This window comes from Phaethon aethereus (genome assembly GCF_964289735.1).
Source record: "Phaethon aethereus genome assembly, chromosome: Z".
NCBI classification, from domain to species: domain Eukaryota; kingdom Metazoa; phylum Chordata; class Aves; order Phaethontiformes; family Phaethontidae; genus Phaethon; species Phaethon aethereus.
In genome coordinates, this window is record NC_138577.1 from 89,927,369 (window position 1) to 89,948,384 (window position 21,016).

General features: G+C 52.2%; 1 protein-coding gene across 4 annotated transcripts in view; it reads left to right on the forward strand.

Annotated features, from left to right (window-relative positions):
• The window catches only part of PAX5 (paired box 5), a gene marked incomplete at both ends in the record, with an annotated part of 133,782 nt that extends 113,421 nt beyond the window's left edge, over window positions 1–20,361 (forward strand). For 3 of the 4 annotated variants that reach the window (XM_082012966.1, XM_082012967.1, XM_082012968.1), the window contains 2 exons: window positions 12,574–12,660; window positions 20,285–20,361. In XM_082012966.1, coding sequence (XP_081869092.1) covers window positions 12,574–12,660; window positions 20,285–20,361 — 164 coding nt within the window. The remainder of the gene's footprint in view (window positions 1–12,573; window positions 12,661–20,284) is intronic. The other variant, XM_082012969.1, reaches the window with a different exon arrangement.
• Window positions 20,362–21,016: the final 655 nt, after the last annotated feature.

The window sequence follows — 21,016 nt, forward strand, 5'->3', positions numbered from 1 at the left end:
GGCAGCTGTAAACCCCTGCACAGAGGGGTGCGGGTGGGAGGAGCCCGAGGACATGTCTCCTGCGTGCCCTGCTCACGGGCTGCCTGGCTGTGCCAGGAGAAGAGGGACAGCCTGAACGGGGAAGTGAGAAATCTCCAGAAAGAAGGATGCATTTGCTTATTTCTAGCAGCATATACGGCACTGGAGCACTTTGATTGCAAGTAAGTCATCTATCACCTGTGACAGCCCTGGATTTGTGGTCAGGCTGTGCACTGACCGCAGAGCAAGCTGTGAAATTTAAATGTAACCGCCTTAATTCCTACATAAAACGATTAAAAGCAGCACTCCGACTCGATGTCTGTTTAGCAGCAGATGCACTGAATCCTGTCAGTCTCAGTCTGTGCTTTGCCACACAGATGCTTTGTCACAGAATAAATGACTTACAAGCGTACACAGATGTTTTACGTACATTCTGCGGTGGGGTAAGCAATGCCCAGGTGGGAGAAGGGCTGCTGCTGTGTTGGTGAGAGGTGCTGGGCACGGGGTGATGCTGCTGCCCCATCTTCTCTTCCTCCTACCAGCCTCCTTCAGCATGAAGGAGCTGCCTTAGCCCAGACTGTCTAGGTCTTGCATGTTTACTGACGTCAGGAAACGTCAGGCCAGCACTTGGTGAGGAGCCTGGTCCCGTGGAGGAGTGCCCTGGGCTGTTGGGACGTGTGGGGAGCATGGGTCTCTCCAGGGGATGTGCCATGGCAGCGATGGTGTCCTCGAGCATCAGCCTGCTACACGTGGGAGGAGAGGCCCCATCTGTCATCCCTTCCCCACCATGTGTTTGCTTCCTCCGCACAATTTTTGGCTGATCCAGCTGAACCAGGCCAGGCTAAGCAGCTGAAGACATTACTTGGAAATGGCTTTGGCTACAAAACGTTTGCCAGCAGAGCATCTCTCCTGCTGGAGGACCGAGCTTGCCATGCTCCCGGAGGTGACCTGAAATTGGCTGACATGTTTTTTCTCTGCATTAAAAGGATGACTTTAACGTGGATGTGGTGTAAAACCAAAGCAGTGCTGTGAAAATCAAGTGAGAAATTATCTGTCTTCTGTCACTCAGGCATTCATTTGCATTGTGTCTGGTGTCAGAAAGAAAAACTGACATCTCTGCTGGGGCTGTGTCTCTGTATTTCAGAGCTTGCACAAGCGCCCCATGATGAGGGAAAGAACCAGAGTGGGGAAGCAGACCCTGCTGGCATGCTAAAGCCCCAGTGCAGGGGTGGCTGAAGCCTGGAGTCCAGCTGAAAACCTGGTCCTGCAGGCAGAAGGGCTGAGATGCTGAGGTTTTGAGTGGCTCAGCCAGGAGCGCTCAGCCACACAGAGGGTTTACATGGGGACGAGAGGCTTTTCCAGCCGTGAAAGGTGCTGCCACCTCGGCAGAAAGGGCAGGACCTGACTGTCGCCTGGCGTAGCCAGAGCCACTGGCCCCGTCCCTGTTGCGCTGCAGCCGGCCCCCAGCACGGTCTGACACCATCAGCGAGGATGAGGACACCATCCCGAGAAGATGCTGGTATGGGAGGATGAGGATGCTCCCTCAGCCATGCAGACACTTTCCAGCCCCCCGTTCACACCTGCATCTGCAGGTAACTGAGACTGCTTCCGTGTCGGTGGCAGCGTACCCATATCAAGCTACCAAAATGCTTAATTTCCAGCCATCACAATTTCCACACTGCAGCTATGTTATCATGGCTCATAACGTTGTATCTACTACTTCTACTAGCTAAATGAGTTGTGTAATTCCTGGAAGTAACTGCACATTACATTATCGTTATGAAGGTTGAAGTTACCAAAAAGGCTAAAGTCAGGATGAAGCATGGAGTGGAATATTTTCATCTGCACCAAATGCAGCAATTCCACTACATAGTTTGGAGAGTTTCATCCCACAAGATACTTTTTGGCACTTTCTGCACCAATTTGGGGTGAATCGCTATGGTAATGCTTGACAGTTTCTGCGAGACCAAAGTTTTCGTTTCCCTCCTGCCCGTGCTACCAGCTGGTCCGTGCGGAGCAGACCAGGCTTGGGGCGAGCCGCGAGCTGGCGCCGAGGCCCCACGCGTGGCTCGCGCGGCTCGTGGGGCTGCGTGTCACCGGCGGTGCAGCTCCTCGCTGCTGGCTCTGCCTGGGGGGAGCTGGGAGCAGGACGGGGCAAATTCCTCATCGCCATTAATTGCGATGCCATCTCCTATGCAGATGAGTTGGGCAGTTGTCCTCCTGGCACAGGGAGATAAATCTCTCCTAATGCAGGCCCAATATGGTTGCTCTGTGGCACCACCTGCCTTTGTTGTATTAAAGTTAAATACCTTTGTGTACAAAAGTTTAAAGTGCATAGCTAAAACCTATGTGCTTGCAGTAATTGCAGGTGTAAATCTTTTTGTCATCCTGCAAAGACTAGGTGAGGTATTTCATAAATATGTCAGGAGCAGCATTAAAATTTTATGGCAGGCAGCACGGGTCGAGGATAGTACAGTGACTTCACAGCAAGGTACGTCCACCTTAACCCACAACTCATTAGTCATTGGGATTTCTGTGCCTTGTAGCTTCTTGGAAATGAGGTAGTGTTACAAAAATCTGCATGTTACTATTTTCTTAAAATATGACAACCTGCTCAGAACCGTTAAAAATAAGATTGTACATCTTTGAGCAGGTGCTAGTTAATACAAAGATGAGATAAGGGAGGAAAACTGTCCAAGCTGTATGATCATAAAATTATATACAACTTCCATTAGAAGTTAATTTGCAGTCTTGATAGGACTTGGAGCTTTGGACAGACGTCTGAATGTGACCAAGGGCCTTTCAGCCACAACGGCAATAAACTTCTGCTTGGCTGTCGCGCAGGAAAAATTAGCTAGTGTACAGGCTAATTTAATTTTGAAACCACGTGTGTGAAGGTTCGGGTGACAGTTGCACCCAGACTGTACATTGAAGGGTTAATCAATGGCTACAAGACGTTACAGACATGAGTGTAAGTGTACTGGTGGAAGGGGTCATAGGTGATGATAACAGATCTATTGACCTGCTCGATTCATATAGCGGATTTACAAGCCTGTTTTTCCCTACATGTGTAAGGAGTGTGCACGTACCCGCACGTGCACGCCGGCCGATCCCTTTGTTGGTGCGTGTCTGTCCATACGCGTGGGCTGTATTTCTGCATGCGCGCCCTCGGTGCTCCCGGCAGGGAGTGCAGGCCGACGGTGCTGTCCCCGACATCCCAGGAAAACGCTGCCAGAGCCTGGTGCCGGCAGCAGGCTCGCTGGGACCTTGCTGCCGGATCCGTGTGTGATGACCTGCCTGCTAACAGGGCAAACCCCACGCCCTTGCTTGAAGCTGGATTTTGCCCCCAGCATCACCTTGGCCATCCAGCCGGCGTGCTGGGATGGTGTCTGTAGGTCACAACATGAAGGGTATAGGAAGCATTTTGGGGTTCCAGTCAGCAGGTTGTTCCTTCTGCTTTTAGGAGAGAAATGAGCTTTAACAAGGAAAAGGTATTTCACCGTTTGTTCAGGTTCCTTTGAGGAGGGTGTTGCGAGTGCTCGGCTCCAGAAACAGAACGCTGCTTACGCTGCTGGCTGCGGCAATTAACGGTTACCGCTGCATGTCCTGGCTGTTCGTTCGATGAGCGGTGCAGACATTGTCTAATTAATGGTATGGCATTAGGAGCACTACCTGGGATCCTGTGCGTGACTGTGTGCCCGTGGTTGGCCGGGCTCTTGCAGTATGTGGCAGCTCCAGGGGCTCTGCCTTGGCTACAGCTGGACGAAATTTTTAACATTGTTTTGTCGCACTGTCTTTGATGAATGCAGGTGGAGGCTTAGAGGGCTCAGAACTTGCTGTTTGTCTTTTTTTTTAAGTTGAAAATCAAGAAGTGAGGAATTTCTTCTGTGTAAGGAAAGTTTTACTTGAAAATCATTTGTGAGGGCTGTTCTTTTGCTGAAATCTATCTTTTTCTATTTTATCGTCAAAAAAGAAAAAAAGAAGAAAATTAATTGTGCAGAAAGCATTTCCCCTTTTCCATTTATTAATGCTTAATTCACTTCTTTCCTGTGGGAATGGATGAATTGCTGGTAAGCGACGGTCCAGAGTCTGGGAGCAGCTTCCCACTTTGATGCAGAGGATCTCAGATGTTTTTAAAAGCATCTTTCTTCTTTCAAAACTGCTAATTGATGAGGTTTTCCAAAATGGCATTTTTCAGTCCCCTGGGGAAACGTTCCTGTTTCATTCAAACTGCTTGCAACCACAAGCCGCGCTGGCCCCGGCTCTGTGCGCGCTTGGGGTTGCACCATGCTGGGCCTGCTCCGGTCCTGCCGGCACCCTCCGCCAGCCACCAGCGGGGCCCGGGCGGGCAGCGGCCGTGTGCCGGGAAGACGCTGGGCTCCGGGCTGGAGTGAATCCCCCAGGGAGTCCTGCCGGCGGCGGGGGCTCAGCCCCCATCCTGGAATGGAAGCCAGAAGCAGGCAGCAGGCTCCAGCTGTGGGTACGTCTGAGGGCAGCAGCAAGAGCACGGTGCCTGGTCCGTGCCCGCTGCCCCCGCCCTCACCCTGCCGGCACCGGCAGGGCCAGAACCGTGGCTGGCGCGCGGCGAAGGCAGCCGGCGGGCAGGAGCGCCTGCCTGGGACGGGCCTCCCTGCCTTGCCCTGCTCGGCGCAGGGGGACATCTCTTCGGGGTGCTGTGTCCGTCGCCCGCGGGAGCCGGCCACGAGGGTGGCGTCAACACCTGAAATGCGCGTTTGGCCCCGACACCCCGGCTGGGTGCCCTTCCGGAGGGGTCTCGTGGCAGCCGCCATCACCTCCACGTGTTGGACCCGTAATTCGTGCTGGCGCTGGTAAGCCACTGGCCTGTGAATCCTGCTTGCTTGTCCTGGGACTTTTAGCTGGTTGTCACCTCGCCCTGGATATTTTCACTGAGATAAATCACATAGAACATGATGGACTTCTGCTATATACAGTATTTTAGCATTTATATATATATAATGTTATGTATTGTACATTTTATATTATATATTTTATATATATAAATGCTATGTATTATATATATATAATGCTATATCTAGATATAGCATTTATAATGCTATATAGTATTTTCCTGCTCGACTTCTTCTCAGGGGGAACATTGTTTCTGAAATACATAGTTTGTTTCAGTAGGGCTGTACTTTGGTGATTTTTCCCATTTTTGCGCTTCCGTTTTTTGTAGCGTGTGGACTGCTCCACACGTCTAGAGCAGGCATGTTAACGGCCAAGCACGCTTGGTCCGCGGAGCAGAAGACAGAGTTATTAATGTCCTTTCTTCTGTGGGACTTCTGTGGACAAAATGCGAGGGACCAGGAGAAAACCTGGCCGATTACAGGTGGTCAACCCATGGCATGCCCTGGGTTTCTAGTCCCCTGGGTTAAATGCAGGTGATATTTACAGATTAGTGCAGTTTAAATCACTGATCCTGTTGTTTGCTAGTGAATGTCAAAATTGGAAGAAAGTCCAAGGTTCAATCAAAACGAAAAATGGTAATAAAAATTACCTTCGACTTTACTTCAAGGGTACAGTTTGTTTTCCAGTTGAGGTTTTTGTTTGTTTTTTTTTTATCCTCACTGAACTCAATTTGAAAACTTAACAGCCCTCCGAATTTAAATGAAAAAGCAAAGTTTTGTTTGGAGAACATCTGATTTTTTAAAAAAATTAAAATCTAGGGCTCTTTTTAACTGAGCGATGTTGTCAAAATTGTCGCAAATGTGCCGAAGTTTGTTACTGGTGTGAAACTACTTTTTTGTGTGAAAGCGACTTTTACGTGAAAGGTGTTTCCCAGTTCCCCTGTACATGGAGAAGGGAGTGAGTTTTGTGAGTCCCAGAGCCTGCAGCTTCCACCTCTGTCTCTCTTGCCCTGAACCACTGCGATGGCTTGGTGCAGGGAGGCAAATTCGCTTTACTGAGGGGGAAATTGAGTGCTCCCTGAGGGAATTGCGTGCTCCCTCGGTAAGTTTGCAGATGACACCAAGTTGGGTGGGAGTGTTGATCTGCTGGAGGGTAGGAGGGCTCTGCAGAGGGATCTGGACAGGCTGGATCGATGGGCAGAGGTCAACTGTATGAGGTTTAATAAGGTCAAGTGCCAGGTTCTGCACTTTGGCCACAACAACCCCGTGCAACGCTACAGGCTTGGGGAGGAGCGGCTGGAGAGCTGCCCAGCGGAAAGGGACCTGGGGGTGCTGGTTGACAGCCGGCTGCACATGAGCCAGCAGTGTGCCCAGGTGGCCAAGAAGGCCAACAGCATCCTGGCCTGTATCAGGAATAGTGTGGCCAGCAGGAGCAGGGAAGTGATTGTGCCCCTGGACTCGGCACTGGTGAGGCTGCACCTCGAATCCTGTGTTCAGTGTTGGGCCCCTCACTACAAGAAGGACGTTGAGGTGCTGGAGCGTGTCCAGAGAAGGGCAACAAAGCTGGTGAGGAGTCTGGAGCACAAGTCTTATGAGGAGCGGCTGAGGGAACTGGGGGTGTTTAGTCTGGAGAAGAGGAGGCTGAGAGGAGACCTCATCGCTCTCTACAGCTACCTGAAAGGGGGTTGTGGTGAGGTGGGGGTTGGTCTCTTCTCCCAAGGAACCAGCAATAGCACAAGAGGAAATGGCCTCAAGTTGCGCCAGGGGAGGTTTAGATTGGATATTAGGAAAAATTTCTTCACTGAGAGGGTGGTCAGGCATTGGCACAGGCTGCCCAGGGAGGTGGTGGAGTCGCCATCCCTGGAAGTGTTCAAAAAACGTGTGGATGTGGCACTTCAGGACATGGTTTAGGGGACATGGTGGCGCTGGATTAATGGTTGGACTTGATGATCTTAAAGGTCCTTTCCAACCTAGTGATTCTGTGATTCTGTGAAATACGCCGTTGTTCTCTGCAGAGAGGCCAGACGGTTCTCCTTCTTTTCTAAGCTCTTTCACACTCGTTGGTCACTTCAACTTTATGTGGGATGCTGCCCAGGGCTGCTGCACCATGAAGCAATCTCTCGGGTGCTGCTGGCACGCGATGAGAAGCAACTTCTCCTGCTGTCCTTTGGTTTATATCCTCTGCCAGCACAGGTGACGCCTGGCCCTACCGCACACAGGACTTCTGTGTAATAGATTTCAGGGCTGCGTTTGGACAGCCGCTGTTTCACTGGTGATGTGCAGGCTGCTTGGCTGCACTCATGTGGCTCAGTGCAGTATTTAGCCCTGCTCGCCATTCAGTCAAGCATATCTTAGCTACCAGGGTAATGATTGTTATTGGAATTAGCTGAAGAAATTTATGATCCATGTGATTACTTCCACAAAAGAAAATGATAGAAAATAAATAAAAGTCATGAGAATGTTAATTTTTAAAAGTTACAGTAAGGTTCTTTGCTGCAAGGGGAAGGTAGAGGCACCTGTAGCCCCTGCTGGGAGGTTGAGCTGGAGTGGGAGAGGGGTTCATCTGCAGGAGCCCAACTTAAGGACAAGTACAGAAGATTTTTTTTTTTAAACTTACCCAGGACCCCAGTGACGAATGGGTAAGGTCTTGCTGTTCCTGGCCAGATTCTTATTTTTGTCCCACAACCTTCTGTTCTTGTCCCTTATGCAGTTGCATTTATTGAACACCATTTCTCCTGGTTCGTTTCAATTTTCTGCCGAAGGGAAGGGCTAAGTAAGACGCTGTCCTAAGCCTGGAGCTTGGAGAGCAAAAAGACCCAGCTGATGGGGCTGGTGGAGAAAATCAACGGCGGGGACGAGTCCGGCAGGAGAGACAGCACAGCCGCGGGGCTGCCGTCGCTCTCCCTGCTGGGTGGCAGAGGCTCCCGCCGGTGCTCGCCGCGAGCTGTCGCGTGGTGGTTGCAGGGAGGAAGGCACGTTGTATCACCTGCATGTGATATTACCTGCAGCCGTCATAGATATAGCTGTTGCCCACCGTGGTCCTGATGGCTTCTCCCTGTCCTAAATGCATGTACAAAAACCTGTTATCTGAGAAAATGCAGGAAAAAGTGTCCAAACGTGTCTGCCTTCATGTAGCTGGCTCTGGTTGAGCTCTGCTGGCTCTGGGTCGTCTGATTCATGGGGTCTTCTGAGTCTCTGGGGACCGGAGCAATGTGTTGAATTTGGAAGTGACATATAAAACTTCCTTGCTGAGTATTTGTTCCAATTTTGCGTTTCAGTCCAAAGGTACCATCAGCTGGGTAGCAAGCATCTTCCATGCTTGACTAGGCTCCTGGTTTCTGCTGGTGTTAAGTGCCACATGCTCCTAAGAAGACAAGACTAAAGGACACGTTCGTTACTGCTGTGCTACCTAACAGGGCCGCAACGGGGGCTCTGAACGGTGAACAGTAGTGCAGTGAGAGCGGTCAGGCTTTCTCCAGCCTGGGAGATTTCCACACCTTGGCTGGGCATGGCCTATGTCAAAGCTGGCCCTGCTTCAAGCATCTGCCCCATCCTTCTGCCTTGCCGTGGCACCTTCCTGCCCTGAGTCCAGCACTGGTGCACAGAGGTGCCTGCATCCTCCCCAGTCCTCTGCTGGGACAGTTCCCTAAAACCGTGGCAGCTTGAAAGAGACTGTGAAATCTCTTTCTTCATCTCTTGGTTCTTGAGATTTTTAAACTCACGCTTTTCAGTTTCTCTGCACATCACAAAGGACACTTGCAGGAAGCTTACCTTAAAATGAAACAGATCGGTAAACATGAGTCCATAATCCCCAGAGAAAATTCCGCAGAACGGGCAATGTTGTTTTGCTTTTATTTAGCAGAGGTTCCATCCACCACTGTCAGACTCTGTTTGCAGCCGCCTTGGGGGCTCACCCCATGGGCAAGGGGGCTGCGCCTCTGTCCCACCATCTCAGAGTGGAGTGCATCTCCCAGGGCTTGCTGCGGCCGCGTTGCTGGGAATTGTTCTTCCCGCCTCCTCTGCGTTTCTGCCTCTGGGGGTGATGGAAGGGTCTGACCCCATTTGGGCTACAGCTGCATAAAGCAGCGTGCCAGTGTGGAGTCAGGTCTGCAGCGAGAGGTGGGCTAGCTCTGGCAGAAGGCCTTGGTTTGGTGTCTTTGTGTCTCAGTGATGTGGGAATTATTAAGGAGGGGGCTTACCATTTCACGAGAAGGAGGGATGGCTCCAATTGCCACCCCTTCCTCGTGGTGCAGGCAGGCACCGTGCACGTGTGCGTGTCCCTGGGTAGCTGATTCGTTGTGTTGTTGAATGGGGCAAGGGCCGGCTGCTAAGCAGTGCTGTCAAGAAGTGTAGCTGATAGACCTTGGAATGTCTGGTGGAAATGACGGGGCGTTCATGCAGCGTTCATTCATCTAGCTTAGTTTCACTTACGGCTGTACCATCTGTGTGCAATGGTAGCAGCAGGGCTTGAGACTTTCTCCCCCACTTCTCCTTTTCCCCTCCCTTGTATTTCTTTTCTCTCATTTTCTCTCCTGCCCCCTTTCTCTCTCTCCTCTTTTTTTTTCCCCCTGCAAGGCTGATGGATATGCAGAGTATGTTAAGAAGCAAGCAATACTGTCACCGAGCTGATGGTGCTCAGTGACTCCTCGAGCTCCTGGCTGGTCTGTACTGCAGGAGCTTGACACCCTGACCACTGAGGCATAAAAAACAGAGAATTGGAAGCCTCAGCCTGACAGGCACCGGAGCATCCCCCAGAGAGTCCACGATGTGTGTCTGCGTGTGAGTGTGGGGAGGAGGGCAGTGGGGATGGTGGGGGAGGAGAGGATGAAACAATGAGATGTCAGCGCGTTCCCACCTGCAGCCCTGCTGCAGCGCTGATGAGCGTTGGGACAGCGCTGCCGCCTGCTCAGCGGCGTGCATGGTGTCGGCGCGGGACACCGCGGGTCCGTGCAGCCTCGGGAGGACGGGAGAGGGGGGCAGCGCCTGCGGAGGGGAGGGAGGGGTGGTGTGACAGCTGGCAGTGAGGGGTTGTCCTGTCGTCACATGGGTGCGCGTGGCCTCCGGGGCGCAGCTCTCGCAGGCGTGCGGCGTCCGCCGCGAGCTTCGTTCGAAGCCACGGAGGAGCTGGGCAGGCTCCTCTGCACGCCTGTGCAAACAGCCGCAGCGGCGATGGGGTCTGTCCTGCTGTCCTGTCCACCCTGTCCCTCTGTCTATGCACTGCACAGCTCCGGGGGAGGACTGGCGGCGAGACTTGCCCCAGTTGGCTTTCGCGTGTCGTGTCGGTCAGGCAGCCCAGCTGTTCCGTGCGACGAAAACAGGGCTGGATCTCGGCCTTCGTCACTGCCTGCGTGAAGCGGGAGTCGAAGGCACTGAGGAGGGCACTGTGCGAGCCCCTCCCCGTAGGACAGGCACCCAGAGGAGGACGAGGATTTTGTGCGGCGCACACGGGAAGGAGGACCCGGCCGTGAGCCTTCAAAGACTGGGGGAGGTCATATCACTCGCCCACGGAGTTACCAGGCAGTTTTCTGCCCACGTGCTCTGCAGGCGTGGGCAAACACCAGTAGGGCAGAGCTGGGTCGGAGGCTTGCAGGACGCCGAGGGACTCCGGGAGGAGGGGGTGAGCCAGTGGGGCTCTGGCTGAGCCACAGCCTCGGTTGTGGAGGAGGAACAAGGGACCAGAGAGGAACCGCTGTGTCCTGCAGCAGTGAGCTTGCCTCCTGGCTGGCGGAAGGCAATGGTGACGCCTTTGCCAGAGGCTCTGGTGCCTCAAGTGTCTCCTGACATCTCTTCTGGCTTCACCATCTTCACCATGCCATGAGTGCGCCCTGCGATGGAGGTAACCTTTGGGTACTGAAGTGATCTATCATCAGTAAGGACAGGGAGCAGAGAGGAAATGTAGATTTCCTCTATGTACTTGTACCTGGTGAACTTCGCTAGGAAGAAGGGTTCGGAAACAGCTCCATTTTCCATGGCTCGTGGTGAATTAATGCTATTCCTCAGAGGCAGTAATGAAAACCTGCTCTGAGCTTGTGAAGAAGAGTGGTCAGCACAGCAAGGCGTGCTGACTGTGGAAGTGCTTGCTGCTGCTAGCTTCAGACCTCGCCTCATTGCCCCGTCCACGGGTGCTGGGTCAGCAAGGGAGAGAGAAGGTCAAGGCCGGTGGGTGCCGTCCTGTGGGTCTGAAGGGCTGTGAGAAACAGGGAAGGGGTGTTAGCGGAGACCCCCCGGAGCTGACCAGTGATGGGCAGCCCTTGCTGTCAGCATGTTCCATGTGTTTACTGGCATCCTTTGAGAGGCAGCTTGTTTTTACTGAAGCAGCATCACGTAGAGACCCAACTACCCTGGACCCAACCCTATATTTTGACACCAACCTGTGTTTCTTCTGTATTGGCAGAAAATGCCTTTGCAGGCGGCCGCAGCGGCTGCCAGGACTGCACAGCTATCGCAACCCACCACGCTGCCGAGCCGAGAGCTCTCCCACAGCTCACCATAGCATCATCCCTTCTCCGCTGGTGCCCGCGGGCCCGCAGCTTGCCTAAGCAGTGTCCTGAGCGAGGAGGCTGCTCACGGGCCCGGGGACTCAGACGTGGTCCCTGGGACGGGTCTGTGGGTGGCGGTGGCCAGGGGTGCTGAGCACAGGGAGCTGGAGACGCGTCAGGGGTTTGCCGCTCGGCTGGGGCGAAGGCAGCCCCGGGTCCGGGACGGGGGCTACGCCAGCACCAAGGACCGGAACAGGGGAAGGTCGCAGGGAGCGTCTGCGGCTGCAGCCTGGCAGCCCTCTTCCCTTGCCACAGGAAAGCTGCTCTTTCTCCTGCTGTGTTGTTGTGCGTGCATGTGTTTGTGTATGGGAGAGGGAGGAGAGGAGGAAGAAAGAGAGGAGGAGAGTGGGAAACTGCCATTTGCGGAAAATTTCCTAATAAATGGTCAGCAGCATCCGTATTTGCACGGTGGTGGAGCTGGGTGCCCTGCCCCAGGCCGGCCGGAGCCCCGTGGTGCAAGGCTCTGTGCTGAAGAGCTTGCAGCTGAAGTATGAAACAGGAGGTGACACGTGACGAGAACAAATGGGGAGGGTGGGAGCTGGTGAGGAGATAAATAGCAGTAACTCTTTGAGCCTTTTTTGTGCCTTTGTCTGGAGGGTTTGCCTTTCAAAGCCATCTGAAACCAATGCAAGCATCCCTCTCCTTGGGTTGCAGTGACGGATGGACATCTGGGACCAAGACCATGTTCTGCTGGAGAGCTTGGAAGGATACCCACTATCTAGAAGATTAGCTGGTTCATCTTCTCCTGCCTGCAGAGAGCCTGTCTGAGCAGCCCTGTCTTTCTATTGTGTTTCTTGCCCTGAGTGCTGCAGGGCCGAGGAGGCAAGGACCAGACCCGTCGCTGTGTCCCAGAGTCCCCTCCGTCCCTCCTCGCTGTCTTGCTTCTGCAGCACAGACTGCCTGACATATTCCACCAGCCCAGCAGGCCTGGGCTGCAGCACAAAAATGACATGTAAAAAATGGCTGCACCCATTCATTTAATAAGTATCCCACCCATATTGCTCTTCCTCAAAGAAGGTGGCCATCAGTGCTTTCACTAAGGCCGTCACTGGATCACAGCATGCGGAGAAGAGCTCCTTTCCCTCAGAACAGTAACTGTGGTCTCAAACCAAATGATCTTTTGTTTTGTCTTTTTCTCTATAACTTAGGGAGCGAGTTTTCTGGGAGCCCATACAGCCACCCACAGTATTCAACGTACAACGACTCCTGGAGATTTCCCAACCCTGGACTCCTGGGTAAGTTGCCGTTCCTGCCTTGGGAGTCCGGTGCAAGCTTTGCCTTGTTTGCAACCTGACCGCGATCATCCTGGTCTGGGGTGGGCAGGATGCGTGTCCTGGCATGGTCCTGAGTCCCCGTGCTTGAGCCCCATGCAGGACTGTAGGTCTCCACTGGGGTACATAAATGCTCTTGGTTCCCTTTGCCCGCAAGAAGCCCCTGCCCAAACATCTTGTCTTCCCATTTCTGCTGCATAAAATCCTTCCAGCCTTCTGGGGTGCTGCTGGAAGGCAGGATCCCATTTTGTTGAGTGTAAGGAATTTTGTTGAGACAAAACTTGGAGTGCCGAGTTGCTTACGGCTGAATGCGAGCCCCATCACTCCTCATGCTGGTGTTTCTTCCTCATTCAAGCACTTCGCATTTGTCCCAGACCTCGCATTGCATTTGCTCCCCAGTTGTGTGTTTGCCTGATCCATCCCTCTGCAAGGGACCACTGTGCCTGTGCAGCCTCACTGATGCCGGCAGGGTCCCTAGAAGCCATGGGGGGCAGGAGCCATGTGGCTCATACAGGATCATGGCCCTCATGTGAAGGATAAACATAATCCATTTTACACCACTGTCAAAAGCTGGCCCACTTTGACCTTATATACATGTAGCATGCAGTAATTAGAATTTTTCCCTGCATAATTTGCATGGATGAGGTAAGTAAAATACCAATTAATTGTCATCTCTCAACACAGGAGTAGCATGCCTTAGAGATTTCCAGATTTATGGATGACAGGGCTGTTATATGTGACCTCCAGCAGTGAAATAATTTTGAATTTTTGTCATACTTTTTTCATCCAGTTTCTTTGTTTTAAGTAATTGAGTCCCCATGTAATTGAGCCACCCAGGCTGTATTCATCATGGTTCTTGTCCTTAAACAAATCCTCAGGGAGCAATAGACAGCCTCTGCCTCTCATGCCATGGTGCTGGTATAATGCTGCTATTTGCTGTGCCACATTTAAGGGTTTGTTAGTGCTTCCATCATAAATCAGCGGACAGGTCTCCAGCTAATATGGATGGGCATAGCTGCACAAAGCCGGGGGAGTCCCTGCTTAAACCCGCAGTTTCCATGGTCACAGCCGGCAGCGCCTGCAGGATTTTGGCTTGGCCATGTGGGGAAGATGCTTTAGCCAGGGGTGAAGAGCACACGCCGTGCTTTCTTCACTTCTAATTTTGCAACTCCTTTGGAAGGAGAAGAGCTGCTTTAGCAAAGCTCTGCTGCCTGGATAGGCCTGGGAAGCCAGGTTTGGGGTGGCTTTTTAAATTTTGTTTGCAAACTGAAAACTGGCATTCTTTTAAAAATAAATGAAAACCCAGCCCCAGCCCTGCCCTTCCCCGTGGAGAGAGGGCTTTTGGCGAGGCTGCTGGTCTGCGCGCTGTGCTCCCGCCTGTGGGTGCACAGCTCCGCAGGGAAGGATGAGCGTACCGGAGCTGCACCAGGGCCAGCCTGAAGCCATCCCCGAGCTCTGTGCTGCCCAGTGGGGATGGGCACTGGCCCTTCAACCCCCACAGCAGCAGGTTGTGCCCATGACCTGCTCGGCTCTTGTTTGAGGTGATGGGCTTGTATAAGTTCGGAGCATGCTGGCCAGGGTGCAGGGAGGGTGCATCCCCGTGGTGCCCCGAAGCTGGTGGTGATGGGCAGGTCTGGGTCAGGAAAAAGCTCTAAACCAGAGGCTGGTCAGGAGCCAGCTGCTTGCTGCCAGGACACTGTTTACCTGTGCTGTTTCCGTTTTTTTCCTGTTCTTCCTCTTTTTCTCATTTCTTTTTCGGATGATACGTACTGGGGACAAATTCCATCTCATCTTTGACTGTGTGGGAGGGACACTGCATGCGCACGGCTGAAAGGACAGTGTGCTCCCCACAGCAAGACTCGTGTCTCAGGCTGGCAAGATTTCTACAGGAGTATTTACTTAACAGCATGCTGTGAATATGTGTTTAAATGAGGCAAGAGCAAAAAGATTTGGATGCCATCATTTTCCTTCAGAAACTGCAGCTTCATTGAAATCGACATGTTTCATAGTATAATGACAGCAACGCTGGCATTTTTTGCTGGTGGGAGTTGTTTTTATCATCTTCTAAATACTTTTGATATTTTCAAAATCGTGTTTCAGTGACTCAGTCACTGCACAGATAACATTATATCACTTTGAGTGTGCAATGGCACACTGATTTGGAGTTACGAGACTGGAAGTTTTGATGCATCAAAAAGAAAAAGAGATGGGAATGTTTTTTCTGCAGGAAGTCCTAAGGATGAACTTAGCATTCCAGTTCGGTCTGGTCACAAAACTGGGAGTGCTGGAGGTCCCTGGAGAGGGAATCCCCTTGTCTGACCACTAGTAGTTTAAAATGCCTGTTCCACTCTGTTCCTGTCAATGCGGCCGGAATTGCTGAGCTGGCTGAGAGCTGGTGTAGCCTTTACCTCCCAGTGCTGCTCCGATGTCCCGTGGGCAAGCATGTAAGAGCTAGGCAGGGAGGTCTCAGTGAGCTGAACCTTGGGATTCCCTTTCATTTCAAGCCTCTCTGTCAGAAAAGCACCAAAAGCAGAATGGTGGTCCATTTGGAAAGGCATTTATTAGAAGCTGGTATTGTACCACAACGGGGCATTGCGAAGGTCCGGGAGCCTAGGTGGGAAGCCCAGCCCACTTGCCCGTGGCACGCAATGCTGGAGGGCAAGGCCAGTGAGCTGGTGCTCCAAGAGATGCTGCAAGGCCTGGGTGAGCTGTAGGACCCGAGCAAGAATGTCTCCATGTTGGGCACTAGGCTGCGGGTCGGACACATCTCTTGTGCCCTACAGAGATCCGGCTTATCCACAGCTCTGCCTTTGTCCCTGGGAGCCTGATCCTGCACTCCCTTCTCCCTAGGTGCCCAATAACCCCACTGCTAATTCAGGGCAAGTAGGAATCTGTGATCTTAAGCTCCTGTTCCAAGTCTCCTTGCACACCCGGAAGGCTCCGTGCGACAAGCCTGAGCACCCACAGTGGAGAGGAGGTTAATTTAAACTATATCCAGGATGCTTCTACTCTTCTCAGGAGTATACGTGAGTGCCTTTAGTAATTCTTTCCTGAGAGCAAGCTCAGGCAGTATCAGCCTCAAAGCAGAAACCTTGACAAAATTAATCAGGACTGGTACATAGACTGACGCAGTTTGTTTTACTAAGTCCCTCTCCTTTCACCAAGATGACAGTGTAATACTGTAAGCACTTAGCTGCGCCTATGTTCAATTAATTCCCTGTGCTGCCAAGGAAGAATTGCACTGCAGCAATCACACCAGGCTGAGACCTGTGAAAGAGGAGCTAAAAGGAGAGATGCTGTGATTTGCAAGTGGCAGGAAGAAAGGATACTTGGCTTGAAAAATTATTTTGAGGAGGAGTAAAGATAGTAGGAACAGAGAGAGATGAGAACGGTGAAAAGGCTTCAGTCGTTAGTCCACAGTCTTTGTCCCACGAGCGCAGAGCAGCAGTGAGAAGTGTGAGCTGGTGTCTCCACGGGAAGGCAGGACCAGGCTCTTGGCGTGCGGGCGGTGAGGGGAGGCTGGCTGGCCACAGCGGAGCGCTGGCTGCTGCCCATCACCCCTGTGCCTGCTCTGCCCTTGCTCTGGTGCTCCCCGCTCCTCTGCACTGGGCAGCCCCTCTCGTCTGCCCCAGCTGGTGGGGGAGCTGATGCAGCCGGGTGACCATGCTCCCGCCTCTGCCGGGCAGCCCCGAGTGCCTTGCCCCATAGCTCTTGTGGAAGGGGGGACAAGCGCGCTGCAGCCCCCCAGAGTGGTCGACACAAGCAGGGGCAGAAGCAGCAGCCAGTTACCTGCTGCAGCTCTGCGGTGTCTTCCTGCTCTCCCATCCCGTCGTCGGCCCCGCTGGCACCCACAGCTGGCTCTGCAGCGGGGGCACGATGGCCTTTGCTGTGCGGGGTGGCTCAGTCCCACCCCGACCGTGGCCGGAGTGAGGGCAGACCCCGAGTTTCCCGAGGGATGTGCTGGAAAGAGGATGCAAAACCTGGCCACTTGCGAGGTGTCTGCCTCAGTGGCGGTAGCGGGTGTCCCCATCTCAAAGCCAGAAGAGCTGGTGGGGAAAAGGACATCTCTTTTTGTGTTTTTTTGCCCCACTGTGCTGTGAATGACCAGCAAGTCAAGTACCTGGATGCACATGGAGGCGTGCGCACAGCGGATGGGAAGCAAGCACGTGCGCGCCTGGGGCTCAGTCTGCCAACGTCGGCACGTTCTGGTGCACGCCGGCAGAGCGTCTGCTCAACACGTGCGCGCTAAGAGCAGATAACAGCGATGCCGTCTAATGAAGAAAAGCAATTCACTTTTGTGCTGCCGTGTTGCAGTAACTTCTTTACCATTTTTCCTCATTGCATTCGGTTCGATACTGCTCAGGATGGGTTTTGTTTGAGGCAGCATCCCCGCTCCCACCCGGACGTGGTCCCTGCGTGTTGCCTGGGAGGGTTTGCCTGCACTGCTGCGGTGCTGCGGCTGCCAGTGCTGGCACAGCGCCGTGTGAGGGCAGGGCTTGGAGCTGGTCGGTCAGGATTAGATTCAGTTCTTCTGTGGGTTTCTGTGAAAAGATTAGAGAACAAGTAGGTGCCAGAAATGACTGTGTCAAGAAATAAATTGATGGTAGTATGAATTAGAAAGAAAAAACAACAGAAGGACGGAGAAGTCTGTTCTGGATGGGGTTATGGTGACAGCGAGGAAGAGTGAATGCTTTGTGATGTGATGTTTTTATTTTTCACTTTAAATACAAGCTTTTTTGATTTCACTGCAGAAAGGCAAACTGGAAAAATCAAACCTGAGAGAAGTGTAAGGCCTTTTGAAAGCGTGGGAGAAATGTTGGGCTTTGGCAGCTGCACTGTCAGAACAGCAGTAGAGGAAGAGTGACTTTTCGGGCCCTGACCCCGAAAAGACCCCCTTTACCCCAAAACCTTGTGAAGCGCTGCGTCCAGCTCTGGTGGGACCCACGTGTTGCTCTGTGGGTCAGGGTGAAATTGTTTGGTGCCGCTGGATCCCTTCCCTGGATTTTCCACCCCTCTGCCCGGGCTGAGCTGCCACAGTCAGTGCCGGTGCCAGTGCCGGCAGGGACCGGGGTCTCCACTGACAGTCACACCTGGAAGCTGGGCACCACCCCCCATGCTCTCCATCGCCTTCCTGGTGCTGCGGTGGGTGACGACAGCGGTTCCACCGGCTCTTTGCGGTCCTGCAAGGTGTTGTACCCCGGGAGATGATCCCCAAGGACTCCCAGGCAGCAGGAGTGGCTGTGGGGGGACACGGACTGACAAACGGGGTACCGCCGAGAGCACGGCCCCCCGTTCACTGGCTACAGAGGACATCCCCGAAATGCCAGCTGGGCAGGGCATGCGCATTTCAAAGTCTGGTGAGGTGTTCAGTTCTCCTTTGCTCATTCAGGGCTGTCTCATTTGGCCAAGGAAAGCTTCTGTGTTTCTAATTGCTTGAGTTTGACTGGGATACACAATATACAGCTGTTTATTTTAGGCTACCCGTGAGAACGGTGTTCACTGTCCTTGTGAAGCTTTCCAGTATTCTCCTCCATGAAATATCGTTCCTGAGGCTGGGGCTTGTTAACCCGATCTCAGTTATCTGGAAGAGGAGCGTCCATCCTGCCTAGGACAGCGATTGTGGTGCCCTCAGCAGGTAACTCAAGGCTGTCAGCTCTGCATTTACGCAAGAGTAAGTGGGATAATGACCTTCTGAAGGGATCTGCTTTGCCTCCATTGATTATGGCTTAAAATACTTACCTTTTAGTTAATAAACCTAAGTAAGATGGGCTCCTGCCTAAAGGTTCTGCAGACATCTTTGCAAATGCTTAGCCTGGGCAGTAATTTCATGGACTGTCTTGGATTACTCCTGTGTGGTAAGACTATGCTTCTAGACAACTGGGACCGCAGTCCTGAAGCTTGGTTTATCTTCTTTAAACCCAGGCCCCTTTGCAGCAGATTTGCACGATATTTAAGTTGGGATGTCTGGGGTGCTGAGAGTGGCACTGAGGATAACACAGACCCTCCCTGTGTACAAGCTCCCGATCTCTCTTCGCTGACACCAATGCTTTGCTGAGGGGGTCCACAGGTCCCCCTGAAGTCTGGTGGCACCACCGTCTCCTGGCAGGGCCCACTGCTCTGCCTCGCTGAAGTTGCAGAAGTTACCTGCTCTGTGACAAGTCTCATCCTTGGACATGAAGACCCTTCACCATGTCTGCTGGGCAGCTGTCCCAAGTGGGGTAAAGGCAGAGAGTTTAGGATGGATGGCCGCTCTTGGATGGGGTCACTCATGAGACCAGACCCTACAGCCCAGCCTGCTCCAGAGCCATTCCGTACATTGTTTCTTTGTCACTCATCCAAACCTGCCTGGGGTCTCAGATGCACATGTCCGAGTGTGAGTCCTTCCAAGGAGCTTCTTCCACACTGCAGCATGTCTTGCATCTCATACATGTGAAACAGCTGGTGGCTTGGAGACCAAACTGGTACCGCCTCGAAAAATTTTTTGCCTGACTCTTTTCTTACAGTGAATCAGAGTTGGTTTCCTCTCTGGTGCACTTGGAAAGTATTTAATAGCTGGTGCTGTCTGGACCGATTGGCATCTCTCTGGTTACATCTGAAGTGAAAGGCTCTTCCTCATGCAAGCAAACAGTCCAGGCTCCAGGTGATCCTTTGGTGATCACCCAATCTACCAGCACTTAGCCCTGCAGGGCAGAAAAGTCATTGCCAATATTTTTCAGGCCTTGTCTTCGTAGATGAGCACCTCAACATTCACCAATTTGCAAAGCCTTAAGCCTCACCTACAAAGTTCATTCAGGTGTGTAACACATGTACTTAATCAAAAAATAGAGCATATATTTGATCATTTGGAGGCTTAAGTGTCCGTTTCAAAAGCTGTGATATGCAGTTATCAGGTGATACTTTTCTGGATGAGGCATTATTTGCTGGAGGTAGTTGTAAATTACTTTCTGAGTGCAAGTTTGTTACCAAGTAAAACAGGAAGTCGCCAATATTTTCTGAAGATAATTTCTCCCCTAACAAATATATTGGATGCCAAAGAACTTTCCCTGGCCAGGCAGAGACCAGCGCAGTGGCGTGATCCCAAACCAGATCTGGTAGCACAAACTTGGTGTTGCTTTCTGGAGCTCCAAGGTCACTGGCAGAGCTAAGCAAAATTTGGGGGGTTATTCCTGATAGAATCAGTTTGAGAAAAAGGGGAATTGTTGTTCAGTCAAGTGAAGTATGTCAAATGCTTTGGGACTCAACGTCCTCCTCCTCCCCAAAAGGAGGAGAAAAATCAGAGAAGTCAGAGTGTTGTAATGTGTTGGGGCTGGAACATTTTGACCTTCCATTCTGAAAAGTAATTCACTTTTTGGTGAAATAAATGAAACTAATGCTTTGAGTGGAGGAAGGGAGCCAGGTACAGTTGGTAGAACTGCAGAGCAATGGTAGTACTGTTCTCATGCAGAATGCATGAATGTGATTTTTGTTCTGATGACCTGGCCTTTATTGCTATGAGTCTGAGCCCAGGCTGCAGAGCTCTCTGTGTCGGCACGCTGCAAGCGGCACCTTTCCACCTTTGTTTTCCTCACGGTTGTCTCCGCTTCTGCAGGCTCCCCGTACTACTACAGCGCTGCAGCCCGCGGGGCAGCCCCGCCAGCGGCCGCCGCTGCCTACGACCGCCACTGACGCCGGAGCCTGGGGCGCCGGCACCGACTGCATGCACCGCCTGGGACGGCCACCACGCGTCACCTTGCTGCAGCCGTGCCAGCCACGCTGCCAGGGAAAGAGAAAGTACCCAGTAGGAACATGCTAATTGAGATTTTGCTCTTTAAACTTGGTGAACTGATTATTATTGTATTCTTAAAGCTGGTCATGTTGACCGGGTCTCAAATCAAACAAAGAAACAGGAGGAAGCGTTTTTCCTGATGCTCTGTGTGATCAAAAACGTGCAGTAGCTTCGTGTCTTTTGCAGCCGGCTGACTACTGCTTTAATCGCCTCTGGGTGCCACGGCTGTATCTGGGGATAAGGAAGAGGTGTGAGCAGCTCCCCTTGGGGCGGCTTCCTCTTGCTGCACACTGAAACAGGCTGTGAGACTCAAGGCAATTTTCTTTTTTTCTTTTTTTTAATTTGGTGGCAAAGAAAAAATCAGTCTGCTCAATTTTACACAAGCACCACTGTAAATACTTGCTTGTTTGTATTACTATAAAAGTGGCTTAAGCATAAGCAGCAACGTTGTACAAATATGAACTCAAAACACACCTGAAAATGTGTTTTGAAACTGGTGCACTGATTCAAAGAATTCGGTAAGCTTTAAGCAACTTTGAACCAGGTTAACACGCA